The sequence below is a fragment of the Pelecanus crispus genome, chromosome 9, assembly GCF_030463565.1.
Source record: "Pelecanus crispus isolate bPelCri1 chromosome 9, bPelCri1.pri, whole genome shotgun sequence".
Classification (NCBI taxonomy): Eukaryota; Metazoa; Chordata; class Aves; order Pelecaniformes; family Pelecanidae; genus Pelecanus; species Pelecanus crispus.
The window spans coordinates 6303233-6329935 of record NC_134651.1 but is presented as its reverse complement, the minus strand read 5'-3'; the positions used below and the strand labels follow the sequence as shown (position 1 = coordinate 6329935).

The window sequence follows — 26703 nt, the reverse complement described above, 5'->3', positions numbered from 1 at the left end:
GTTTTTCTTAAAACTGCACTGTCCTAGAAAGGAATGTGAGGGGAAAGGAAGGAGGCAGAGGAGACTTGGCAGATAAGAAACAAATGCTGGAGGAGTTTGGAATACTTTCTAAGTCAAAGCACATCTACACTTTCTAAATCAAAGCACATCTATACTCAAGGTTCAAAATAAAACAGCCTGCAAGCCATACATGCATACACCTGAGTGAGCAACCCAAATGTGCTTTATGTACTAGTTTTCAGTTTGTGGCAAGTTAAATTACTGAAATTTTGAAATTGAGAGAGACAAAAGCTTTAAGATCTCTGAATACAGTTAGCATGGTTACGATACTTTACCTCTTTTTCTTCACCAACATGGTCCAAGCTCTCATGACTCGAGGGATTGTATGGAATCACTAGAAGTGCAAGAATCGTTATTAGACCGATGTGACACAACAGTGGGTTTTTTTGTCTTCAAATTTCCACACACAAGAGCTCAGAGAGATACACAATTTAAATGCATCTACTCTAAGTATTCAAAACTGTTGCATTGGGCTTTTTTTTTTTTTAAAAAAAAAAAAAACATCAGAATCATTCTTTTGCAATACTGCATTAATAATCAGTTATGGCTAATACAAAAACCTGTAATTATATTTGGAGATCTCTTCAGATTAATCTTGACTCCACACGTGAAGAACCTTGTGCAGAACAGTGGTTTGTTTGGTATTTAACCTGATCATTGTCTATATTCAAATTCAAATGTTAGGAGCATTACCCCGATTGCTACAAGAATGAACTTGATTGCTACAAGAATGAACTCGTTTGGCTACTGATCCAGTAGCAACCCTGCTAATTCTGTTACGGTTTTTTGGTTTTTTGTTTGATCAGGGCATTTAAAGTACACAGCTTACTGATAGAAAAATGTAACTGAGAGCCTAAATTCCTCCTTTTTAGCCAAGCTTCTTAAACTGATAAGATATGGAAAACTAAGGATTTTTTATATTTATATCCCCCCATTAAGAAGCTGTCTTAATTTTCTTGTTCTATGAACAGAAGTAAAGGAGGGGTTTTAAAATAATTTAAAGTTATTCTGTTTCATTTTAAAACCCAAAGTTCATGTTTCAGCCACTTATGGTAATGTAAAGAAAAAAATTATTGATCTTACCTGATTCTACATTATCTGGATGCACTGATGATGGATCCATAGGCATTATTGGCTCCTGCAAGTATGCAGAGGATTTTTATAATAGACTGTCCAAGTGTGAAAGCCATATTTTAGAGACAATAAATCAAGTAAATAAATGATCCCTGAGGAATATAATCTAGCTACTTTTTAACTCGATCAGTCAACATAGTAACTGCTCTAATCCATACACAATTAAAGAAAACACCGCGGTCCTTGTTTCACCCATTTTCCAGAAGCTACAACACATTTCCAGAAGCTGTTGAAGTGATGACTTAGTACAGCAGAGAAAAGAAGTACAGCAGATGAGAAATGAGACAGAAAAGCTCAAGTACTTCAGCAGTACATATGTTAGCCAAATGAATTAAGAAAATGTAGACCTGTAGCTGTCTGCTTTTAATATTAAACCAGGAGCAGTAGTCATCTAAGTTTTTCTGGGGACTTAAGAACTAAAAATGATTTAATTTCTTGGGCAAAAAGTCAAAACTTCTGCACTACTACTACTTTTTCTGTGAAATGGGAAATAGTCTAATAATCTAACAGACATTCAGAGAATTTATTTTACCTGTACCTCACGTTGAAGATGCAAAACTCTCTGTGTGTGTATGCGCTATGTAACAGTATAGTGAAGGATGAGATAAATATCACTTACATGTTTATATTTGACACAGGAAGAAATATCAGATGTGAAAGTTAGACAGCCATCTTGCCACTAAATTGCCATTCTGTTAAGTGATTCCCAAACTTTCTTGCAAAGCGTCACAGTAACCATAAAGAATGATGTTTCATCTACTGTGATTATTGATTATTTGCAGACTATAGTCCGAAAACCGTAATATATATATATATATAAAAAACAGGGGCTTTTTTGTTTGATCGATCAGTTTTTGTTTTTTAAAGACAACTTTTCGGTTAAGTTTTACTTACTGGTTGTAGCGTATGACGGCCACATTCAATACTGACAAGTTTGTGACACTTCTTGTGAACGAGGAGTTTGCAATTGATGCATTTATATCCCTGGCGACCCAGACCCCATATTCGGTCGGTGCAGATGGCACAATGAGCTCTCTAGAATGAGAAATCAACAAAACCGATAAAAGAGCAAAACTAAACAAAAACTATTCAGCCACATTTTCATTCAAAAAGAACATAGGATAGGAGATCAGAGAGATCCCTACTGAACTTGCCACTATACCAAGAGTCTCTATCTGAAAACTCCAAGAACGAACAGGCAGATATAATACAGAGGATATCAAAAGTTAGAACTGAACAATGAGCAGCAACTGCCATACAGAAAGTGTGCATCTACACGGAAAGGTGCAGGCACAGCCAGCCTCTTCTGCTGCACACAGACCAGAGACATGAGCCAACTCCAGGTCAAAAACATGGCAGCTGAATCAGCAGGCTGCTGCGCCCAAGCTAATTGGCCACGTGTCTCGTCATCTTTCTGTGTAGATGAGCCCTTACATTTGTACAGAAGGCAGGAGAGCAAAAGCTTCAACACATTAAACCACCAGATAAGAGGAAACGGGAAGATCACCGCTCACTGAAGGACATTCACAAAACAACTCAAAAGAACCATGAGAGCAGGGTGTCTACGAAAGCAAGAGTGGAAAGTGGTTAAACTATGGTGCCTTGACAGCCTTTGACCAGGAAGAGGTCAAAACCAAGAGCAGTTAAGATATGAAGGATGCTCAAGATGAAGCTTAGCAGAGAGAATCTCAAGCATTAAGCACACAATACACTAAGCTTAGAAAAGAAGGAAAGATTACTGAAGCTGTCAAGGAACCTGGCTTATTCAAATATTTTGGGTTTGTTTTTTGCGGTTGCTTTTCCTAAATACAACAGATAACCTTCATGGTCCTTAGATTAATTATATTTGACCATTGCTTCTTGAAAGCATTACAAATGGTTTGTTATTTTCAGTTGATTACATGCCATCATAAGCAGGCTGTCTGGAGAAACATCTCAGTTTTTCATTTAAAAATCATGAAAGAAAAGTCTGTGCGTCATAAGCAAGTTCAGACCTTTTTACTCCCAGAACTTAAAGAACAGCAAATGTACTTTCAGCTCATAGGCATCTAATGGCAGTGTTCAAGTTTGCCCTCTGGGAAGATTTTAAAGGAACATTGGAGCATTTATATAATTGATATCATGGTTTCAGAGTACATGTGAAGTGAACTGCAACCAATTTATCTTTTTTCTATTTTAAGTTCCTGGTAATGTAATAATGATTAAGTTTCCTGAAATGACAGGGTTACCAAAAGTCTACATAGTACAGACAAACAACAAAAATTAAAACTACCTCATAATTTTTCAAGGCAGTGACATTGTAATTACGAAATAAGACATCCCTGTACCATGGTTTTAAGAACCCAACAAGAGTCTCACCCTGTTAAATCGTTTGGCTTGGAAAGTGTGACCATTTGCACAATAGAGCTTTCGCCACCGGCGGGCGCCTCGGCGATAAATGGATTCTAAGAGGAAAAACATACGATCATAAACATGTAAACACAGAACTACAACATCTTCTCATGGACATTTCTGTGTAGAGTGATTTGAAGAGTAAAGTTGCACTCTTACACCTTACAGAAACACAGAGTAATGTTCCAAGTATCTTTTTCATTTTTTAAGTTTTTGAGAAATTTTGAAGCAAAATTATCCTGATCAACTCAAAGTTAATTTTGCTTTTTCAAAGTTAAAAGGAACAGTGAGTCAAGAGAAGGAAAACTGCCCAAACAATACAAATGCTTGTGTGCAAAGTATGCACCTACCTTACCTAAACTTGGGGCGGAGCTGTGGGGAAAGGGAAGGAGGAAAGAAGGTGAATTTCAGGAACACACCCTGATTTGTAAGATTGCTTGCACAAATCCTCCAGTGTTTTAGATCCACAGCTGCCACTGGGGTTTTTTAAATTATTATTTATTTTTTATTACTAGAGGCATGTCAAGAACTAAAGCTGAAAACTAGAAGATACAAAACTACACTGAGATGCAGATCTATTTCTGATTCAGTCCACAACCTCATTTTTTCAGAAAAGCAGCATTATCCATACTGCCAAAGTTAACTGTTAAGCATGCACGTTTACATTTGTCAGAGACTTGGATATCAAGCTGGCAGATGTGTGTGTGCATAACATACACATCCTCTTTTATAAAACTTCAAGACAGAGGGAAAATTACCTCTTTAATGTCTAGCACATTAGCTAACGTACCTTAGAGGTTTTCAGAGAATACTCCTGATAGTACTAAACATCAATTTAAAATGAATTAACCACAGATCTCTAAATGGTGATACGAGAAGTCATTGCCATTGGGTACAAGCCTTTGTTCACGTTAGTCAGCCAGCAATCTGGCAACTACCAAAAAGACAGGAATAGGATAAAAAACTGTCACGATAGAAGAGGCAAAAGCAAGGAAAGCAGAGTGACATGGATAGTTAACAGAAACGTGAAACGCTTATTAACAATGATTCAGAAGTGACAAACATTTAAGTTTAGCAAGACTTTCTATTCCTTTTAAATATTGAATTTGTAGAGATCTGCATTGTTAATATTTTTAAGTGTAGGATGCCAAACCATAGAATATCAAAATCTTCTAAAACAGGAAATCTGAATTCCTGATTTTCTATACTTCTTAATTAAAATGCCTACTTACTATCTTCTCCTGGACAAGGCATGCCAGGCCGTTCTGGTACACAAGGAAATACTGCAAGAAAAACATTAACTTGTGATTAATTTTTATTTTGGCCATAAAATAAATATTTGGGTTAAATACAACACTTCTGAAAGATGTTCAGCCATTTAGGAAGGCAGCACAGACTGCATTTTAACAAAACCTTTTGCAAGAGCAGCTGAGCTGAAAAGCTGCCACAAAACCCTTTTGCTGGACATAACAGTGATATACATGAGAAATACGAGCAAAAAGCAGAATAAACCAGGTTATTTCCTAAAGAAAGTAACTAGAAAAAAGTAAGGATTCTGGTTTCTCACATGACCAGTCATCACAGTCAGTATTTGGAAATCTTGACTATAAACATATTCTATTACAATGTCCTAACAGCTCCATATGATAGTGTAATGTCTACATTAGCTTCCCCCCCCCCCCCAGTTTATTTAGCTTCAGTAACTGCCAGAGAGAAATAGAACTGGGAAGAGTGAGCCCTGGTGCTGGTTTAATCAGAAGCTTATCAAACACAAAAATAAATGGAGAAAGGGCAGATCAAAAAGCATGCTGGAGTAATATATACAGAAACAGTGAAATATATATAGAAACAGATTACATTCTTCTTCCACTTTTTAAAAGTTTTTGTGGGAAGCTGAAAAGCTGTCTCTTCCTTCCAAATGAGCTGATGGTGAACTAGATTTTTTTTGCATCCTTTTTGAGAAGGACCATGTTAAGACACTGCAGTGTAACACACCCACTAACACTCTTTACAATGGTCCCCTGCTTTTCCGCTATAATCTCTGTTAAACTGAAATCTATCTTCTACTTGTAAAAAGTTACAAACAGTAAGAAAAATATACCGCAGAAGCTACCAAAATAGGCATATAACCCTGAAAAATAAAAATTGAATGGTTACACATCAGAGGCACAATATTATTAGGTTCAAAACTGGTCTAAAGTACTTAATTTTAGAAAAGTCAAATTTTTGACTAATGTAGCATCATAAATGGAGCTCATCAGCTTTTTTCCCTATAATAGAGATGCTGCTCTAAAGCACTTATCAATAATAAAGAGTAGGACACTGTACTATATATTTTCTACCATTCGTTGCCAGCAAGCGTACGAAGGCACTTGGGATGAATGAATGAGAGAGACAGGGGTTGTCTTTCATTAATAAACTAACAGCAAAGTATTTTTCCTCCCTTAATTCAATAAAGAACATTGACAAAGTGCTGACAGCTAAAAAATGCAGTGCACAGTCTTCAGAATCCTCCTGACAGAATGCCACGACAGGCTTTCATTGAGGAGGCTGTGCAAAAGACACAGATAATGCAAGGTAAAAATTCCACTTATTCATCGGTACAAACACAAGAGGTAATATAGTACATTTCACCATACCATGAATTAGAAGCTCTGAATCCTTGTTTAGTTCATACAACCGAAAGGCCTCTTCTAACTCCAGCTGAGAAGAAACTGTACATGGATCTCCTGTAGAAAGAAAAAGAGAACAACACAAAACTCAATCCAATTAGTTCTGTGCCATTCAACAGTTCCCTCACAGTTGGTTCCAAGATAATTATTGGAGCAAAACAGAACAATATTCTCAAGTGTGGTAGTATTTATTTTTAATGCTGTTCAGAGAGTACATCTGAATATACAGTCATATTGAATGCCTTCAGGGAAAAGAAAAATATTAGATATTCTCAAGAGGCAAGCAGATCATAATCACAAAACATAATTGTTTTGGTCTGCTACAAGCATGGTTACACATCATTTCAGTACAGGAGGTAAAGGTTATCTTCCTGCACCTAAAATCCTTCTAAGATTCCATTTTATTTCATTTTCACTGCTGCTTCAACATTACCAAGACTTTAACCAGGAAATGCAAAAGCAGTTAGACCTCTAGTCTTTCCTCAAACCTCAATCAAGACATTGGACAAATCACATAACCTAAGTGAAAACGCCCGATTTTTATGATTTTTTAACTACTACTTTCACACTCACAAGACTATTTGAAGTAAAATCCCTTAAAGAAAGGGCACCAAGGCAGGAAAAAAAGTGTGGGTTGGTTCGTGGGTGTTTTTTTTTTTCTTTTTCATAAAACAATTGCAGCTTTTGTTGACCATTTGATATGGAGCAGATTATCATACAAGCATTTGGCAAGCATTTTAAAGTTTCTCTGACAATACTGCGTTAGATTGCTTTAACAAATCTGTGTTTCAGAAGTAACAGTTTAGGACTGACAAAGGTCTCTCTGTAGACGTCTACTTAATGTTTCTAAAAAAATAACACGTATCCACAAAAGTATTTCAGAAGCGTTAAACAACACTTAATTACACCAGGGCAATTTTGGCATACAGGTAGGTTTAAACCTAGGGACAGGGGTGGGTGAGGAACAAAGGAGATCAAGCCAGAGATCTGCTGTATTCAGGATCAGGAGCAAGAAGGACCTTAAATTCTAGCCTTGGTTCATACTCCTTTGGACACAGCCTGTACTTTACCTGTTTCTCAACACTCACTTAAAGACTTCATCTGGTATTTTAACTGATCACCTGTGTCTGCCAGTGTTTGGAAACTGCTATAAAGACTGAAAATAACAGCCATGCAACAAAATATTTTCTTTGGTGTCTGATGCAGATTAGTAACATTATAAAAAAATTACCCTCCTAAAAGAAGAAACCTTGTTCAAAATAATCCTACAACTGAAACATTTTTAAAGCAATGTTGAATCAGAATCATCACTGCCCCAAAGAAAGAAAATACTTCTGGTTGTTCAACTTTTTTTCCCCCTCCACCTACACAAGATGTTCTGTACGAGAACATGGGATTTATCTCTGCCTGCTCATACTCCAGCACGTGAGCAGAACAAGCTTCTTTCTAGCCAAAATCCCATGCAATAAGTCTACTGTCATATAGCACTTCCAATTTTTAACAGAAATATTACTTTCCACGCCCTTAAGTGGCAAACTGGTTGTGGGTAAGTGAATTGGAGGAAGGCAGAACAATTTCCATCTCAGTTGAACTGGATCCAATCTGAAAGTTTTACTGCTTTGAGTCTTCGGTCAATAGCATGGTTTGAAAGTTAGCTAGCAACAGTCTATTAACTATTCTCTTTTTGGTTTGTAGTACAAGGTATCAAAATTAATAAAGGCGTTGCTAAGGCTTTTCAGTAGAACCACGCACCTAGCAGGCAGGGGCATAAACTCACCCTACAGAAGTTTTTCCAGTTAATTTGTTTTGTTTCTAATGTATCCATTCTTTTCTATTGCTAAAATACTAGTAATAAAATGTAAACTGTCCATTTGCAGCATTCTGTCTTTATTCTTTTCTGTATGTCATAATGCTCAAAACCAGTCTTCGAAGCCAATTGTAGTCATTCTTCACCAAACTGCCTCCCCCCTACAATTAACCTATCTGGACATCAAACCACTGCGCAAACTTACACAGCACAGAGCACGGGGGGCGGAGAAGGAACAACTGTATTTATTCAGACTCTATGAAAATCAATAAACTAGTTTTTCTTCATTTGTTTCTGACACCTGTGCAAACAGTTTTGCGTTTCCTTCTGGCAGAAGAAAAGGAGGCTCTCAGGAACATATACCATGCTTCAAATTTCAAACAGAAGGTTTATAGACAAACTCTTTCAACAAGTTTGTAGTAGTGTGAATTTTGCAGCCAAAGACAGCAGGGATAAGTGTCATAGGAAAATATTGGCTTTTGAGTTACAGAGCAAGAAACAACAGACTGAACACAAACAAAAGGCTAGCGTCCATCCTACAGGAAATTTCAGAAGACAGAGGTAAGACAAAGTGACCGCATACAGATAAAGTAGAAAGTTGTCTACAATCAAATCCATTCATTCTATTTTCCAGTTGCATCTGAGCATTTTTTGAAGTGATTCCACTCAACTAAATCAGGTCTGCCTTTGTGTGCCACTACCTCTACGAAATAGAAGTAGTTCTACACGATGCTCTGCATCTTGCAAAGGCTAAAAAGACATTTAGTATATGACAAATAAAAACCTTAGTGACTAGGTAAATCCAATTTATTTAGTCACACATCCGATCAAGCAGTTTTGTCAGGAAGTAGTGAATAGATGGCCTAGACACCGTATCTTGTCTTATACTACAAGAAGCATGGGTAGTAGTATAACAAGTATCAGTCCACAGTACACACATTTCCTTGTGCTATTATTAAAGAGTGAACCTCAGTTTTAGTGAAGAGGATGCGATACAGGAATTTTCCACAAAAGCAAATTATGAGTTTCTAGAAAAAATACCAACTGAAAACACTAAAGAGTTGGAGACAGAGAAGAAGAGAGGAGGCAGGGGTCTTGGCAAGAACCCACACATTGTGGATGCAAGAATCACGCATAAAAAGACAGGGGGATTTTTTTTAAAATATGCTCCTCATCGCCAGATTAACTTTTTCTCCACTGACATTAAACTGGAAGTTAATGATTAAAGCAAACACAGACTGCTTGTGAAAATTGAATCCTATGTGAATACATTAAAATAATTTAGTCAAACCGCAGCATTCCTTTTTTTGAACCTATCTCTAATTAAAGAGCAGAAATTGAGACAGAGCAAACTGTTGCTTCAAGTAAATTATTGAATCCGCACAAAATTTTCTACAAATGTTTAATAAAAAGATATGTACTTCTTACTATGACTCACACTGCAGACTCCTCCTCTTCAGTGAGAAGTCTATTATCTTCCTCAAGATAAAACAAACCAGCCAGCTTACTATGAAGTAAATGTTCAACTCGAGTAGCAGCGCTGCACAGTTCAGTCATTAACATTGTTCATTTTACTTTACTGCATCTGCCTGGTATAAATAACTTTAGAATGATGACGGGAAGGAGAAAAAAAAAAAAAAAAAGAAAGAAAGATAACCTGCTCAGATTCCCAAGACCACATAATCTTCAACACACTTGCCCATACAGCACTTCCAAAAATCAGCTTTGGTCCCTGTTTAGTTTTAAGCTCTGAATAAACTGGCACTCGCCCAATTTTGAATGGGAAAGCTGTGAGAAGGGGAGGAAACTGTTCTATAAGCACCATTTATGTTGATCACTGCATACAAATACTAATCACTGCTGACAAATCACTGCACATTATGGCCTTTTATGTATTTCATCAAGTACTTAGCATGCTAAGATAACTCAACAGCTATTTCATAACTCAGACGTCTCTTTGGTGTAGCTAAAAAAACGATGTGTAGAATACACCAATTCTGCAAAGAAAATAGGAACTACAAATAACTTTTTCAAAAAATTACTAATGTACACATACAGCTCAACTGGACTACATCTGTTAAGGAAAAGGGAGAACAGACTCTGAACTTTTTTTTCATCCGATGTAAACTTTAACATGGATAATGTAAGCACTAGAGATGACAGGAGTTCTTGGCCTAGGCTGTTACTGCACTTTGATGAGAAGTTACTATATGTCATTCAGATAAGTAATTTCTCTTTTAATATTTAGAAACTTTTATAGGTAGCTATGTGCTAATAGACTTTAGGTTGCTAAAGTAACAGCTGATAAAACACTCAAAACATAATGGTTTTGGTTACAACTCAACTATATATTAAATTGTATCAATATTTCAGATAAATACTGTAATATGTATAATTTAAGGTTAGTTTAACTCTTTTTCAAAAATATTTAAGACTTAAGGGGAACCATGGTCGTCTTCAGCAGTATAAGGGAGTACTTTCTATTCCTTTTGTAAGAAATTGTAACATTGATTGAATTAATAATTTGATAAGTCACTGAGGTTTTATTTGGTTAAAAAAAAAAAAGAACTTACAAAGACATTGGGTAACCATTATTTTGTCAGATTTACTATTTCTAAAAATGTACTTGCAAATCATGTTTTATAAGCTTATCTTATGAAGGCAGTGGGAAAGAAAAAGATGAAAGGGAGAGGAAAGCTAGAAAGCTGAGCAACTTATTGACCAGCATTGATTTACCTTCTTCATCAATCCATTTCATGGTGAAAAGCTGTTCGTTGTCAAAGGAGCACATGTCTCGAACTTCATTGCACAGTCCCTCAAATGAGATGGAAGGTTCAAAATATGTTATCATGATGTCCCTGAGCAAGAGAAAAATAAATTTGAGAAACTATACCATAATATGTAGCACTTGATCACCACCTCTAACACCTCTCATATACTACTAATATAAAATGCATCCCTGCTGCAGTCCCCTAAAAAAATATTACAGGAAAATAAAGCATGTAAGTTCCCTTCCTATAGCAAAGTCAGGCTCCAAGGGATTTTTATTACCACTACTTGACATTTAATCCTCCAGGTATCTGCTTAAGAAAAATTAAGGTTTAAATGCCCAAATAACTACAAAGTGAGTTGCAGCAGATATTAACCACACACAGAAATGAGATATATTGTACCAGTGGAAACTGAAGAATGAAATGCTGCAAAAATTTTGAAGGACGTTATTAAAATATTGCTGGTTTTGCTTGCTCTTTAACAGTTATTTTGCTATTAGAGATCAAAATATTGTAAGAACGTTTCCAATTAAATTTTGATTGTGTAGATGTTGTGAAAAATTAATGAAAAATATTAAACAGGTTTCCTAGCAGATTAGGGGGGATGTTCCAAATATTGAAAGTGCCTTTAAAAAAAGAGACCCATGGTGCTTCACCGCAGTGACAGGGAAGGCTGACAGAGAGACATATGCTTAGAATTAAAATTTACTACTTTACTGTTACGCAGAATGGGTATTTCTGTTATAATTAAAAGTTAGTTAACCTGGTGTTTTAAATATGTTAACATAAAATGATGACCCATTGTCTTGGTATTTGCTGGACCTTGAAGGGGAACAGGTGACTGAGGGTTGCAGTCCTTTGAACAAAGGATTTCAGAGATACAGTTCAGAAGAAGGGACGGGAAGAGAAGGCTGCTTACAGCACTCCTCTTCAAACATCTCGTAAAGGCCAGTGTTTGAGCTAGGAGACTAATTTTCCCATAAAAACCTCAGTTGGGATTTGTTTCAGTTGGTGCCAGCTGCCAGCACTATTGGGGAGGGGGAAATAATTGAAGTAACAAAGTTTATATCTGGTCAAAATTCACATCAACATACCTACCAGACTGAAGTGTGCACGTGCAGCAAGTTAAATGCCTTTAAATCATCTTGTGCATGGGCAGAGTGGTATCAAGAAGGTGACTTAACATACTTTGGTCACTGAACCACTTTCAGGAGTGGCAGAGAACACACATGATAAACATGCTTGCCTGAGGCTCCTTTAAGTTCAGCAGCATGAATAAAATAAACTAGCATTTCAAAGCACTCTAGAAGAACAGCTAGCCTATTTCTGGATTTATAAGCATGATCAGAGTTAGTTTAGTTAGGGGAAAGACTCCAGTAAATGCCTAGGATAGTGAAATGACACCTCTTCAATAATCTGAATAAGGCAGTCAAAAAACTGCTACATTATTTGGTTGAGGAATTGCTCCTCTTTCCACACGAGATAAAATGCAAAACAATATTTGGACCCCAGTATTCAGACACCGTACAGTACGTTGGGGCAAACGGAGCTTCATTTGAAACACCGGATTGCGCCCATCCCACAAGGCAACCTGCGTTCTCTCCGATACAAAGTTCTCCCCTTGCATCCATCCTCTCTCAAAACACACAAACTGCGAACCCAACGCCAACCTTTGTCTCTCTGAACCCCGGCGGATTTAACAGTGCATCACTGTTACAGACACACAGGCATCAACCACAGAGAAACCCAGGAGGCTGGATTAGGAGGCAAAGTCTTAACCTGTATTTCCTGTTTTTCAGGGAAGGAAATAAGGCACTGCTTACTTAGCAACCTCGGTGGTTTTCTGCTAAAGTTTACCATCCCTTCATTTATTCACATTTTAGTGCAGATATATTCACTTTGGAGTATTTTCTTAAACAAGAAGTTAAGTTCTGAACGGCACCGAGAAGTCAGAGTATTTCAACTACTGCAGTTTATTTAGTGATTGAACTAGTCAGTAATGGGAGAGGGTATGTTTAAAGCAGCAGTGACTACATGACTATTGATGTCAGGCACGCAGAAAGAATTAGGTGACAAGCTATAATCTCAAGAGGCTGTAATCATTGATGCTCTAGCAAAAACTGAAGATTTAAATTAAAAAAATTAGCAAAAAACTGTTCAGCAGGTTTTCAAATTTGATAATTCAAGTCCACTTAAAAGAGATTTATCTGTACTACAGTGAACAGAAAAAAGTCACAGTGTTAAGGTGTACTGAAGACCCCAGGAATCGTTCAGTATCTATAAAGTAAAAGCTGGTACCAACTGAAAAAAAACTCTTCCTACTTCTTGCTACCTTCAAGTAGCAAAATAGTTGCCCTTTAAATAAAAGGAAAGTTTAATTATTTTAGAATTTAAGCAAGTTCTCTAAATCACTACTCGAGTACCTCCAACAGGACATGTATCAGACAGTTATTATAACAGAGATTTTCTAAATGTATTAACAAACACTAATTGGTCTTTCAGAGAACCCTAGCTCATAGCAATGTTAAAAAAAAAAAGTATGTAAGTATGAACAAGGTTCTACAAACAACATCTAGCACACTTTTCCTAAAGATGTGAAGCCAGCTTTACATTACACAGAAACCCAAAGATCACTGGTCTTCTGACAAGCTTTATTTTGCCATTTCAATTACACTGATGACACTGCCATTTTCTACTGAGACAGGTCTCACTTCCAGAGTGGTTCTGTCATCACACCTTTGCATTACATGGTGTTTTCCACACTTCTTGCACCTAACACCGCACCGATGATGTCTTCATTAGGAAAACGCTGTATTCACTCAAGCTAAGACATAAAGTTGAACTCTACTGAGAGGGAAATTTCGCATTTTAAACAAAAATTAGTAGGCTAAGTTAAAGGACAAAGGAAAGTTGATGCGGACTATAGCCTGCTGCCTTGCGTGAACAAATACAAAATGCTTTCTTTCACTAAGACATGGGAAAAAAAAATTATTGAAAATAGCCCTTTCCTCCTGATGAAGATAAGCTTATGCACTGCTTTTAATAAGCATGTTTGTTATAAAGCTATTCTAAGGCATAATAGCCTTATTTGTCTCTTCATGACACACACAGGGAATTAGAAGAAAACCTGATTCAAGCACACCCTTTGCACCACCACATTTGGATGTGTCAATTAACTCTTACTATGGAAGCACCAGGTTTTTTAGAATTTGTTTTAGTTCTATTAAAATAGGTCTTAATCAGGGACCTGCGAGTGTAGGAAACATGCAAATAAACAAGAGAGTACTTGTCCTGAATTACTTTCAGTTAAAGTGTTGTCATTTATACCTTCCATATATATCAGTAAAGGATCATTTTATTCATACGAATAAAAGGCCTGCCTGAATTAATACCCTGCAAATGTAATAACCAGTAAAAGATAAACCACAGGAAGACTGAGGCAATGCAAATGGTAAATCTAAACATGAACACTAGAGAACAGATTTTAAATATCTCTAGAAGACCATGAACCTCATCACTATCTTCCCCACTTTTCCTCTGAAATAAAACAGCTCCTCGTGCCTTTTCTTTTGCAAATCATCCAACAGTCATAACATCCTTTAACCAAAAAATACCCCCCCACAACCAACCGAATAAACAAAAAACCCAATGCCAAAAGTGAAATGCAATTCGTTACCCATATCTTAAACATCTGTGAGAGAACAATCCTCTGCAAGAACAGAGACTACTGCTTTAGATTTTCCCACCTGCAGCCTAATACAGCTATCACATATTATGTATGTGGAAATGTACAGATACAGAGTCATATACTATCTACATATCCACATATTTCTCACACACCTGGGTCAATCAGTAAAGCTTTTGATAATGCCTAATTATAACTCACTGAAATTAAGCCGTACAAGACTCCTGGGGAATTCTGCTGTTTCAGTATCATTTCACTACCAAGTGCTGGCATTCAGAACAATTTAAAGCACCTCTTTCCCCAGTGGAAGTCTGAGGTCTCAAATTATCTGTTCCTGCAATCTCTTTTTCTGGAAAAAATACATCACCAGAAAATTAAATCAATGCTGAAACAGCAAGAAGGGGTGAAAATGTGTTCATAGGCTTAAACCAAAGCTTTCTTAAGCTGAACACTCTCCTATTCGGAACTTGATCCTCAACAGACAATGCAAGACATTGAACTAAAGAATTGATCAGGAAGTGCTGAAGACAAAGAATAACAAAGAAAGGATGTGGGAACTCAAAAATTCTTAAGAAATTAGTTTCCTGGAAATACTTATGGAGGTACATTTTGATTTTACAATTAAAATTGAACTTCCTCCCCCCACTTTTCCCACTCACGTAAATGTATTAAAATTAAGGAAAGAAGCAAGTTTAACATGTATCACAAGAGGACTGTCAGGAGTATTCTTCATTTGAACCAAATCAAACTGAAGGTGGGCAAAGCATTGGTAACATACGCCTTTAACTACATTACAAGTCTAACCTACATTACAGCCCACACAGTTAAAACAGTGCAAAATCTCTGTCATGCGCTGGAAGAACACAAGTTAGCAGTTCCAATCACGACAGACAAATGGCTTGTTTTAGTTTGTTGTGGTTTTTTGGTTTTTGTTTTCAGGGTTTTTTTGTGGGTGTTTGTTTTTTTTTTTTAAGTCAGCAACATTAATTTTACAGGCTTCCTAGTGCACAAACAGTCTATTATTCCTACCTGTTCTCCCCTGCTACAATCCAATCCTCCCCATATGTATTAATGATATAATAGCTTCTTGCACTTAACTGACAAAAAGCATCTACGACAAATGAGATAAGACAAAAGGTAAACTTTGAATAATATAAGACAAAATGGTTGTAATTACAGATGCTGTTCAGTGCCACATATTTGAAGCTGCTACACTTCGTTACTGTATCAACAAAAAAGTATGTAAACATTTGGTATAAAAGAGTACATTCCTCAGAGCTCCCTCGGGAACCTCTGTTACATACACTGCACAGATTACGGTAAGTCTTTAAAGATACAACCGTTTTCAGCATTTTAAACAACCAGCCCTATGAGAAAGATAAGCACGGCTTACCTGAGAGAAGGAAATGCCTGCATACGCTCACCCTAATGCCCTAATTCCCAAGTCTCCGGGAACTCCCATCCTCTTATTCTCATGATCTCTGTTCATTTTAGGAAAATTTTCCTTCCTGGTTTTACATATTTCATGAATTTAAGATAAAGAATTACCACTGCACGGTTGAATGAAACAAAGACCCTTCAAAGAGTTCTTCATGAAAGTCTTTGTCTTGGCTGAGAAAAGCAATTAGGCCCTTGGCCAGATGGAGCAATGTTTTGGGGATTCAGGTTCAGCTCTTTGCGCTGATTCCGTAAGCACGGCGTCTCAAGCCCCGGGCAAGTATCCTGACTATCGGATTCCCAACGGTTTCAAGAAGGAATCTGTGCTTCTGAGTTGCTGGGGTTTGGGTTTGTTTTGGTTTAGGGTTTGGTTTTTTTTTTCTTTAATCAGAAACTCTTCCTGGAAGTTGAAAAGACCTTCTGAGTAAGACTTCCACAGTAACTTCTACAACCCACTTAAATGCTTCCATTAAAATGAAATTAAGAGAGATCAACATTTCCTAATTAACACTATTTCCCATTAAATCTTCTATCCAGCTCTCTTCTCGAGACAGTTTATTTGACAAAAGGGGAAAATGCTGCATTTAGCCTCCAAGTCTCCTCAGTCTCCAAGTCGTTCCAGTGTAAGTGCAGGTAAAGTGTTTTGCTTTGATACCAACTTCTTGACAGTGCTAGTCTGAGAAGTGGGCATGAGACCTTCTGTTGTAAGAAAGTGGAGAGAATAATTTGTTTAGATCTCAAAACAAACCATGACTAAGGCATTCAGCTTGTTAGTTTGTTGGTTTTCACAACGGCTAACCAACACCCTACATGACTCAGTGTCATTATTAAAAGTCAACTGATAACTGCATTAACAGATAAAAAGTCAATAGATGAAACTCAAAAGAAACATTCCAGTGTCTGTGGAATTATTACCCAGTATTTAAAGTGTCATGAGCCAGCATTCCTATCCAACGTAGCAGCTTTCTTCCTCACTCCCACAACCCTGAGCTGCTTTCTCTCCATTCTTGCACCATAGCCTCCCTGTGCTAAAGCAAGAATTCATGTGATTGCATGTGGAAACGACCAAGATTAAAACCAACCCAGCAGAAGAAAAATAAATGGTTTTAAACTAGAACAGTTCTCACTTTAGCTCACTGCCTGACCAAATGAACACTTCTGCCAGCTGATAGCCAGGGGCATCTCCACATCCTTAAGAAATGGTGGATTAAAGGGACTGTAAAACAAAGGACATGGAGTTTCAAATACTATTACTTTGACTGTGTTTCACGCATCCTTTAAAGCCACAGATTATGCCAGTCTCCACAGTACTTCCATAGACTTCTGTCAAGAAAAGCCCCTAAACAGACACAAGCCAGAAATCAAAGACAGTAGCAAATACCAAATGCTCAGCATGGTTTCTATACCTCTCCTTAAAATTATAAAGCTAGAGATACCAGACAGTAAATATCATAAATGTAATAAATCTTCTCTGGTACTTAATACAGATAACTGGAAGAAAACTATCAGGAGCATCATGTGTTGAATCTTAATCCAAAAACACAACCTACGGTTTTTCCTGCTTAGATCACCTCCTCTCAAACTTAACGGCCCAATGAACCACTGTCACCCCTCGCAATCAAACTTTTAAAATTAGGTCTTATAACTATTACTATTTAATAGAGGTCTGCGAACCCAAAGCAGAATGCTTCTCCTGCCTTACATGTTATTGTTGGAAAGCCATTGAATTAGACCAGTAACATTCAGATTTTCATTGTGCAGACCTCCAGCGTATTTCTTTTTTCAACACTGGAAGCATAATGGACAGCGGATGCATCTTAGTTACCATTCACAGTCTCGCTCAGAACTCACTCAGTCCCTGGGAAATAGCCTAGAAACTGATGGAATAGGTTTTTCATCCAAACACCTCTTCCTTTAGACCTGTGTATCGCTTAACATGCAAAGACCAGGACCAAAGCCGGACCCTGAATGTAGTTTTTAAGCATGAATTTTGGCATGCGACCCCCGGTAAAGCGTTATGAAGGAATATGCGCTTACTAATTGGTTTAGCGTGGACTTGGTAGTGTTAGGTTAAAGGCTGAACTGGATGATCTTAAAGGTCTTTTCCAACCTAAACGATTCTATGATTCTATTACTGACAGCAGGTAAACAGCCGGGGCCTCGGGGTGCGCGGGAAGCAGGGTGAGCAGGGCAGACGAGGCCGCTCAGGTACAGCCTTCCTTGCCGGGAATGCCACTGCGGGAGGAGGGAGATCCGGCGGTGCTCGGCCCGGGCAGGCCCACCCCGGCCCCCGGCCCCCGCCTCAGCCCACCGGCCCGGCCCCTGCTCCCACCCCAGCCCCCCAGCCCACCGGCCCGGCCCCTGCTCCCACCCCGGCCCCCCACCTCCCACCCCGGCCCACCGGCCCGGCCCCTGCTCCCACCCCAGCCCCCCACCTCCCGCCCCAGCCCCTGCTCCCACCCCAGCCCCCCAGCCCGGCCCCTGCTCCCACCCCAGCCCCCCAGCTCCCACCCCAGCCCACCGGCCCGGCCCTGCTCCCACCCCGGCCCCCCAGCTCCCGCACCGGCCCCTGCTCCCACCCCGGCCCCCCAGCTCCCGCCCCGGCCCCTGCTCCCACCCCAGCCCCCCAGCCCACCGGCCCGGCCCCTGCTCCCACCCCAGCCCCCCAGCTCCCACCCCCCAGCCCACCGGCCCGGCCCCTGCTCCCACCCCAGCCCCCCAGCTCCCGCCCCGGCCCCTGCTCCCCCCCCAGCCCACCGGCTCGGCCCCTGCTCCCACCCCGGCCCCCGCTCCCACCCCAGCCCCCCAGCTCCCGCCCCGGCCCCTGCTCCCACCCCAGCCCCCCAGCCCACCGGCCCGGCCCCTGCTCCCACCCCAGCCCCCCAGCTCCCACCCCCCAGCCCCCACCCCCCAGCCCACCGGCCCGGCCCCTGCTCCCACCCCGGCCCCCCACCCCGGCCCCTGCTCCCACCCCAGCCCACCGGCCCGGCCCCGCTCCCGGCTCCTGCTCCCGCCCCGGCCCACCGGCCCAGCCCCTGCTCCCACCCCGGCCCCCCACCCCGGCCCCTGCTCCCACCCCGGCCCCCCACCCCGGCCCCTGCTCCCACCCCGGCCCCTGCTCCCGGCCCCTGCTCCCGCCCCAGCCCCCCACCTCCCGCCCCGGCCCCCCGGCCCGGCCGCCGCCCCCGCTCCCCGCTGAAACCCGACACCCGGGAGCGGCTCCTCCGAGCACACGTCCTGCCGGTTTCACCCCGGTTCAGGGCGGCACTTGAAAGCCATCTTAACGCGGCTGTTCGCTTGTGCGTGGGGTTTTTTTTTTTTTTTCTTTCCTTCTCTCTTTTTTCTTTTCCCTTACAAGTAAGTGGATGCCCGCGACTTGAGATCTCAACGCTACGCTAAGCTGCACCGACGGGCTGATGTTTAAAATGTCGCCCCGTAAGAACCGCCGCTGACGGAAACCTGCGGGCGGTGAGCCTGGCGAGGCAGACAGCCGTGCCCCACGCCCGTCACCGCCGCGGAGCCGGGGGTGCTCTCAAGCCACCGCAGCCCGGCACCGGGGGGGGAGCCGGTGCCGAGCACCCCAAACGCACCGGCGCCGCCGCCCCGCCCCCGGAGGGGAGCCCCGCGGCCGGGCACCCGCCGCGCCCGAGGTGCCGGGCAGGGCAGCGCGGCGCCGGCCCCGCTGGGCCGCTCCGCCCCGGGCTGCCGCGGGCGCTGGCCAAAGCCTCTCCTCACGCCGGCCGCCGCCTCTCCGCCTGCCCGGGCCCCGCCGCCCGCGGGGCTCCGCGCCCTCACTCACCCCTTGTAGTAGGCTTTCACCCGGACCTGGTGGGCGCTCTCCCCGCCGAGGCCGCCCCCTCCGCCGCCCGGAGCCGACATGCTGCTGTTGCCGCTGCTGTCCCGCTGCGTCGGCATCCCCCCCCCCGCGGCGGGCGGCGCCGGCCGGGGCGGCGGGCGAGGGAGGGCCGGGCCGGGGAGCGGGAGGCGGCGGCGGCTGCGCGACCCCCGCCGCGCCCCGCCGCCTCACGCGCGCCGCGCCGCCGTCCCTCGAGCGTGCCGCGGCCACGCCCCCTCCTCACGGCGCCAGCCCGGGGCGGGCGGGACCACGGGGGTGGGGGTGGGGAAGCACCGGAGGAGGGGCAGGGGGAGAGCGCGGAGCCCTGCGGGGCGGTGCGGGAGGGGAGCGCGGAGCCTCGCCCCGCAGGAAGGAGGAGCCGCTCCGGGAGCGGCCGCGCAGCAGCTCCGCCGCCCGGGGGAGGCGGGCGCCACGCCTCACGTGTCGTCTGTGTGTGTGTGTCCCCCCCGTGCTACGTGGGCTCTCCCCGCGGGACCGCGGCGGGGCGGAACGCTCCACGCCGCAGCGGAAGGGGGCGGGCGGAGGCGGCCGGGATGCCCGGAGCGAAGCCGCCGGCGCGGGTCGCCCCCGGTAAGGCGGGCCGGAAGCCGCCCTGATGGCCCCTCAGCTCCCTTCCCCGCGGCCGGAGCCGGGGCGCGCACCGCCGCTCTCCCCGCCACTTGGTACGGCCCACCGCGGGGCATGCCGGGGCGGGGCGAGGCGCCGGTCCGGCAGCGGGCGGCCCGCAGTACCGGGGGTACCGGGCCGCGGCCGCCCACCGCCTCCCTTGAGCTCTGGGTGCCCGGCCGCTGTGGCAGCGGGACGCTCTGCAGGGCTCCGCCGCAGCCAGCGCTGCGCCTACGGAAGGGGCGAAGGAGGAAAACGTGGCGTTTTTCTGAGGTACAAATTGGGCTGTCCCCCCTCGGGCCCAGGGCGCCTGCCGCCGGGCTCTGTCCGGGGGCTGCGGAAGCGCAGCCCGTGGACCAGGCTCGCCAGCTGTCACACAGAACCAACCCCATCCCTCCCACCCGAGCATCAGGAAAAACAGCCTTGGACGCCTCCAACTACGCTCCTTTGCAATCCGTTCCGTACCGTGACTCCTCCGCTGATCTTGTCAGCACCAACCTGATGTGAGAGGAGCCACAGAAAGTTCAGGATTTTAACACAAAACCACCGCAAAAGCAGCGCGCTGCCCTTCCGCAGCCGGCTGACGGGCAACGGGAGCCGTTCCGAAGCAATGGCAACGCGTTTCTTGCAACAACTGCCGACTAACATATTTTTTCTGACAATTCTAAAGAATCCATGCAATGTGCACTGCCCATGAGATGGTATATTCGGTTCAGGTAAAGCTTGAATTACCATCTATCAAATGGCTACGATTTTTTTTTTTTTAATAAAGAAACAGGAATGATGCTTTTAAACCAAGGGGGATGGTTAATAAAAGGTATTTTATTAAAACTTAATCATAAGCCACACTATCACCCCAAGTAGTGTTTCCGTCACACTTTGCCTATTTAACAACACATCAATACCTTCTTTGATAACACATATTTATATTGCCCAATGCTTCCTGAACAGATGGATGTTTCTGGCAATTCTAAGAAATCGGGAACCTTTGTTTTCTTCTGTTACAGTAGAAACAATTCCTTTTTTCCACAGCTCCCCTCAATCAGCGTCACATCTGGCTGGTTGCACTAGAGTGGTGTGGACTTCGCTTTTTCATGTAGATCAGTACTTCCAACCAACACACCTTGCTCTTTCTCATATTGGTGATAAAATAACTTAAGGCCTTATTTGCTGTTTACCTTAGGCGTGGTTACAAAGTACAGGATTTTTTTCATGCTACCTGACTTACCTGCAGCAGTTGGTTTTTTTTTTTTTCTCAGAAGAAAGTTATTTGCTCCACGCAGCTTCCACACAGTCTTACATTTTTTTTGTACATCAGGAAGTACCTTGCTGTATCCAAACTCACCCCTATGTTGCATCAGGACTTCCAACATGTCTTCTATTTCCTACTGGATCTCCAAGAGTATTTCAGCATAAGTCTTCATCTTCCCTACACCTCCTTCTTTTTTAACCTATGAAAATTCCTATTTTCTCCTACTTAATGATCATACGATCTTTTACAGAAACCAGGCATCCTCATTAGACCTGGTAAATTGTCACTACTTATCACAGGCAGTCCACCTGCGGTCAGCGTGACTGCTTCACCCTTCAACAGTTTAAGCGCATCTATAATGCTTCGGAAGGTATTTGGGTTTTTGCAAGACACTGGCCAAGATTCTGTTCTTTGCAGAGTACTTATCTATCCCAACTAGCTCCTAGACATCTGGTGGGTTTTTTGCCTCCTTTCATGTCCAATTATCAGCTGGTCAGACTGCATTATGTGAGGAAACAGCAACCCAACTGCAGAAAGAGGTATTGCTGACCTACATTTTACTATTTGTTCCTATTGTTCTGTTATCAAATTCTTAACCAATTTCATTCTCACTCACACAACTGGTTCTCTGTCAAGTATTTAAAGTGTCATGAGACAGCCCTTCTGTCCAGTGTAGCCGCTTTCTGTATCAAGAACAGAAGCAGATTTGAAAATACTAGTATACCTGGAGGCTATGTAATAATGTTATGCAATTCAAAGAGACGGAAGGTATTTCTTCATCGCAGGAAGACATTTTGTGAAGAAGAGAGGGCGAGGTGCAGAGTTTGTCAAGACGCCCCATGTAAGATTTGAATTAGGCCTACGTGGTGTAGCGGCTATCTGTCTTTATGGAGGTTGGGCTTTGCTCATCTGTGCCAGGTAATACGTAGCAGCTGCTACCAAGTACAGACAGGAATTCATTCAACTCAGATCAATTACGGTCAATTCGGAGGGAAGGGTGGTCTTCCCCTTAGCAGGGAAAGGCCCAGAGCCAGCATTTCACAGGAAGGAACCAAAAGCTAAGCTAACAGGGACAGAAGACTCTTCTGTTTCATACTCCTCTGAGAACCTAAAAGTTCACCACCAGCGTCCTGGAGGGAGCTGCTGAGGTCCTTGAGCAGCCAATGTGGAAAAGCATTACAAGCAGCTATTTCCCTGACCTTAACCTCCCAACAGCACTCTCAAAACAGCACGTATCACCTCCTTTGTTTTCCTACTGTAGCTAAAGCATGAAATAAGTAAAGCTTATTTGCCATAGGCCCTGGTTAGCTCAGATATACCACTGCCACAGGAAAATTAAAATAACTCTCCCTGCTGCTGTGCTCAGCTAAGTGCGTGGCACTACACAGCGCTGTGAGCCCTGAGGGAGGCCAGACCCCTCATCCCAGCCGGGCTGCTGCTCCCTGCCGCAACCTCCCTATGTTAACGTGGAGCCAGTCACAACCTCACCACCACAGGACCCCTCATCCCAGCCAGGCTGCTGCTCCCTGCCACAGCCTTCCTGTGCTACCGTGGAGCCAGTCACTACCTCACCACCACAGAATCATACAATCGTTTAGGTTGGAAAAGACCATTAAGATCATCCAGCCCAGCCATTACCCTAACACTACCAAGTCCACCACTAAACCTATTAAGGGGAGAGCAATAATTAATTTCATGTTTCCTGGCTTGGTGGCTGGATTACTTTTTTAATGAAAGTAAAACTAGGAATCATTAAGGTTGGAAAGGACCTCTAAGATCATCAGTCCAACCATCAACCCTACACCACCATGCCCACTAAACCATGTCCCAAAGTGCCACATCTGCCCATTTTTTGAACACTTCCAGGGATGGTGACTCCACCGCCTCTCTGGGCAGCCTGTTCCAATGCTTGACTACCCTTTCCGTGAAGAACTTTCTCCTAATATCCAATCTAAACCTCCTCTGGCGTAGCTGAGGCCATTTCCTCTCCTCCTACTCGCTACCTAACAGCCGCCCAGGCCGCTCCGCGCCTCACGGACGACGCCGCGCTCCCCCGACAACATGGCGGCGGGGCCCGTCACGTGCCCGGCGCCGGCGGCGCCCAGCGCGCCTGCGCGGCGCCTCCCCCTGAGGGAGGCGAGAAGATGGCGGAAGCGGAGTGAGCGGCTTGTCCGAGGCGAGTCTCCCGGCGGGACGCGCGGAGGAGGGGGAGCGGCAGCGGCAGGCCCCGGCCAGGCCGCGGCGGGGCGGGGCGCGTAGGCGGGGACCCGCGCCCTGACAGCGCCCCGGCGGCGGGCCGGCCCCGCGCGGGGAGCGGTGCCTCCCCTCCCGCCCACCTTTTTCTCCCTCCCCGGCGGCGGCTGGCGCCTGCGGGGCCGCTGAGGGGGCGGGGGGCGGCGGCGGTGCTGGGCCGGAGCGCGGCCGCCGGTTGTGGCGGCGGCGGGGCTGGGCTGGGCGAGGCCGCGGCCCGGTGTGAGGGGCTGAGGGGGCGGGTCAGCCCGGCCTGCGGCGGCCGCGGCCGGCGAGGGGCCCTGGCGCTGCCTGCGGAGCAGCCCCGGGGCTCCCTCAGCGCGCCCGCGGCCCCGGCTGCCGGGCCCGCACAGCCCCGGGATGGGTCGCTCCGTGCCGGTTCGCGGGCAAGTTGCACCGCGTGGCGTGGCTTGTATTTCCACAGAGCGTAATTTCAACTCTCTTCTTTCTTCTTTTAAATTCCGCCCCCCCCCCCCCAAAAAAAAAAAAAACAAAACCCCAAAACCAGAAAACCCCAGCGTTTGGGCAAGGTTGGCCTATACTGTAGCTAGAGTGAAGGGAAAGAGAGAGGATTTGTTTTGGAGCCTTCACTCGTATACAAAAATGTCTCTAGGGATTAGACTTGGAGGAAATTGTCATTTTTCTTCTGTGTCTTGTGCCCTTGCAGTTGTAAGGAGAGGTCATGAATGGAAAAAATAAACCCCTATTTTCAAATACCAGTTACAGTTGCAGATTGTCAGCAGTGTTTGGTTATTACCGTGACATTTGCCAAAAGTCAAACTTTCTAAAGCAGGAGTAGTGACATGCATATCCACTGTGAAGGTAGTTTAATGTTATTGGTATAGAACAGCAGGTGTTCTTTACTTCAGCTATTTGCTTTGACTGAAAACATAAAGAGATCAAAACTTCTGCATATCTGCATTATGCACTGTGTAATTTGAAGTTATATGATGTCTCATATTATTACTACTTGAATAAATACTTGTTTTCGATATAGTTTTCTGTTGTGCTTTGTATTTTGGGGTCGCTTAGGTGCGTAGTTGTTTTTTAAAGTCAGAGTTCAGTGCATTTTCTGTAATGCAAAGTAAGTTTTAGAGTTTCTTTTAAGTTGCTCACAGGCAACATCGTTGTAAGGTCTTTGTCATACATTTTAACAAGATAAATTTTACTGTAAGTTAGGAGTTTTGCCTTTTTGGTACTGTTGAGCACTCAATGAACAATCTCAAAAGACTGTTTTCAATTGTGTCTGAGATTTTTTTTCTTTTATGACTAGAAGTGGTCTCTGCATATACACCGTTGTAAAGTAAAGGAAAGTGATGCTGTAAAGGCAGTCTGATTTTATGCCTGTAATGGTTTTTATGTTTTCTGTCGTAAAATATCCATCTGCTAAATTGTAATGGATTCTTGGTTTCCTTGCTACAAACAACCATTTTCTATGTATTTCCTCTTCTCCCTTAAACATTCCACTCCTCACTTAAAGAGAGGAGAGGTTTCTAACACGTGTGTCATCTGTTGAAGCACCTTACTGCTCCTGCAGCCGAAAGAGGGCACGCTGTTTCTGCGTGTTGCCGCTGTGCTGCGTGGGGTCTGTGTTGCGATGGGACTGAGGGGTGGCAAGTCAGCATCTCATGCCGGCTCTAAGCGAGGTGTTAGAGGAGGGCCGGAGATGCACCTCAGCACCAGGCCACGCTGAACAACAGTTTAGGAGCTCTTTCCTGTTTTCCTTGTACATCCTTTGCGGGAACAACTTAGGCAATGACAAAGTTATTCTTGAAAATGAGACGCTTTCAGCTAAAGGATTAACAGCTCTCGTGGGGTGAACTTCTGATGGAATAGCTAGTAGAGTGGGATACGTTGCACATCTTGCTAATAATACATCTAAAACATGGCTGAGAATGAAGGAAATTAAACATCTAGTGTTGTTTTCTTAGGGTAATTTAACTGGTTGCATAACTCTCTGCTAAAACTAGCTAGACAAGTTGTAGGTGTAAGTATTTTGATGTGCTTTTAATGTCCTCTGGAGGAGACAGGACTTTTTTTCCAAGGTACTTTTCATTAGCATTATGTGAAATTAATGTAAAGTGGTTTTAGAAGTGATGCTGGTTTTATTGCAGTTGAAGTGGTTAACCCGTGTATGTTAACTTGTGCTCTAATGTCGGTAGACAAGTGGCATCAATAACACACAACGGATCTGAGTTTTTAACAACAAAGCCATATTTTTTTCTTCAGTTCTAATAGTAGGGATCTCTGCTTTTAAAGCATGCTTTATTGCCATTAATTTTCTTTGATGGCAAAACGTATGCAGATATACAATACAATGATAGGCGTGAGGTCCTTAGGTGACCGTGTCTCTATTAAAAGTTGAGTTATTCCAAAGTAATCGGGAGCTATGGCATCATCTACAGTTCTCTACTTGCAAAGTAGTTGTGTTTTGGGAGGTGACAGCAGCAGCCTGGCAGCACTGCATTCTGCTTTCAGCTGTGTGAGTTAACTCCTAATTACGTTCCTGTTTGATGCAGCATCCAGTGGGTGGTTTGTTAAGCACTTGGCAGTGCTGCTTTTTTTTCTAGTACCTTGCATCTCTCAGTGATTGTTTTTCTGAGCCCTTCTTTATTGTAAGAGGGAAACTCATCTCCCCAAACTGTTTTTTTTAACATCCTTTTAAACGCAATAAACAACTATGCTATTTCTTGCTAATCATAATACTGATACTGAAAAAGTATCTAAAGTAAACACCCCTCATATATTGAGATATGTGACTCGTTTCAGTTCTAAAGATGAC

At 43.5% G+C, this 26703-nt stretch overlaps 2 protein-coding genes across 3 annotated transcripts in view; one reads left to right on the top strand and one right to left on the bottom strand.

The window, feature by feature from the left end:
- The window catches only part of PRKCI (protein kinase C iota), a 28503-nt gene extending 8631 nt beyond the window's left edge, over positions 1-19872 (bottom strand). Inside the window, exons 1-8 of the mRNA XM_075716658.1 lie at positions 19757-19872; positions 10801-10922; positions 6225-6314; positions 4818-4868; positions 3553-3638; positions 2089-2229; positions 1144-1198; positions 336-394 (exon numbers count right to left, since the gene is read on the bottom strand). Coding sequence (XP_075572773.1) covers positions 336-394; positions 1144-1198; positions 2089-2229; positions 3553-3638; positions 4818-4868; positions 6225-6314; positions 10801-10922; positions 19757-19872 — 720 coding nt within the window. The remainder of the gene's footprint in view (positions 1-335; positions 395-1143; positions 1199-2088; positions 2230-3552; positions 3639-4817; positions 4869-6224; positions 6315-10800; positions 10923-19756) is intronic.
- The window catches only part of EIF5A2 (eukaryotic translation initiation factor 5A2), a 472944-nt gene that overhangs the window by 158997 nt on the left and 287244 nt on the right, over positions 1-26703 (top strand). The window contains exon 5 of one of the 2 annotated variants that reach the window (XR_012831311.1): positions 11072-11085. The exons of the other annotated variant lie outside the window; for it this stretch is intronic. The gene's annotated coding sequence lies outside the window, so the exon portion shown is untranslated. Of the gene's footprint in view, positions 1-11071; positions 11086-26703 lie in introns of those variants that run through there. 2 annotated transcript variants of the gene reach the window in all.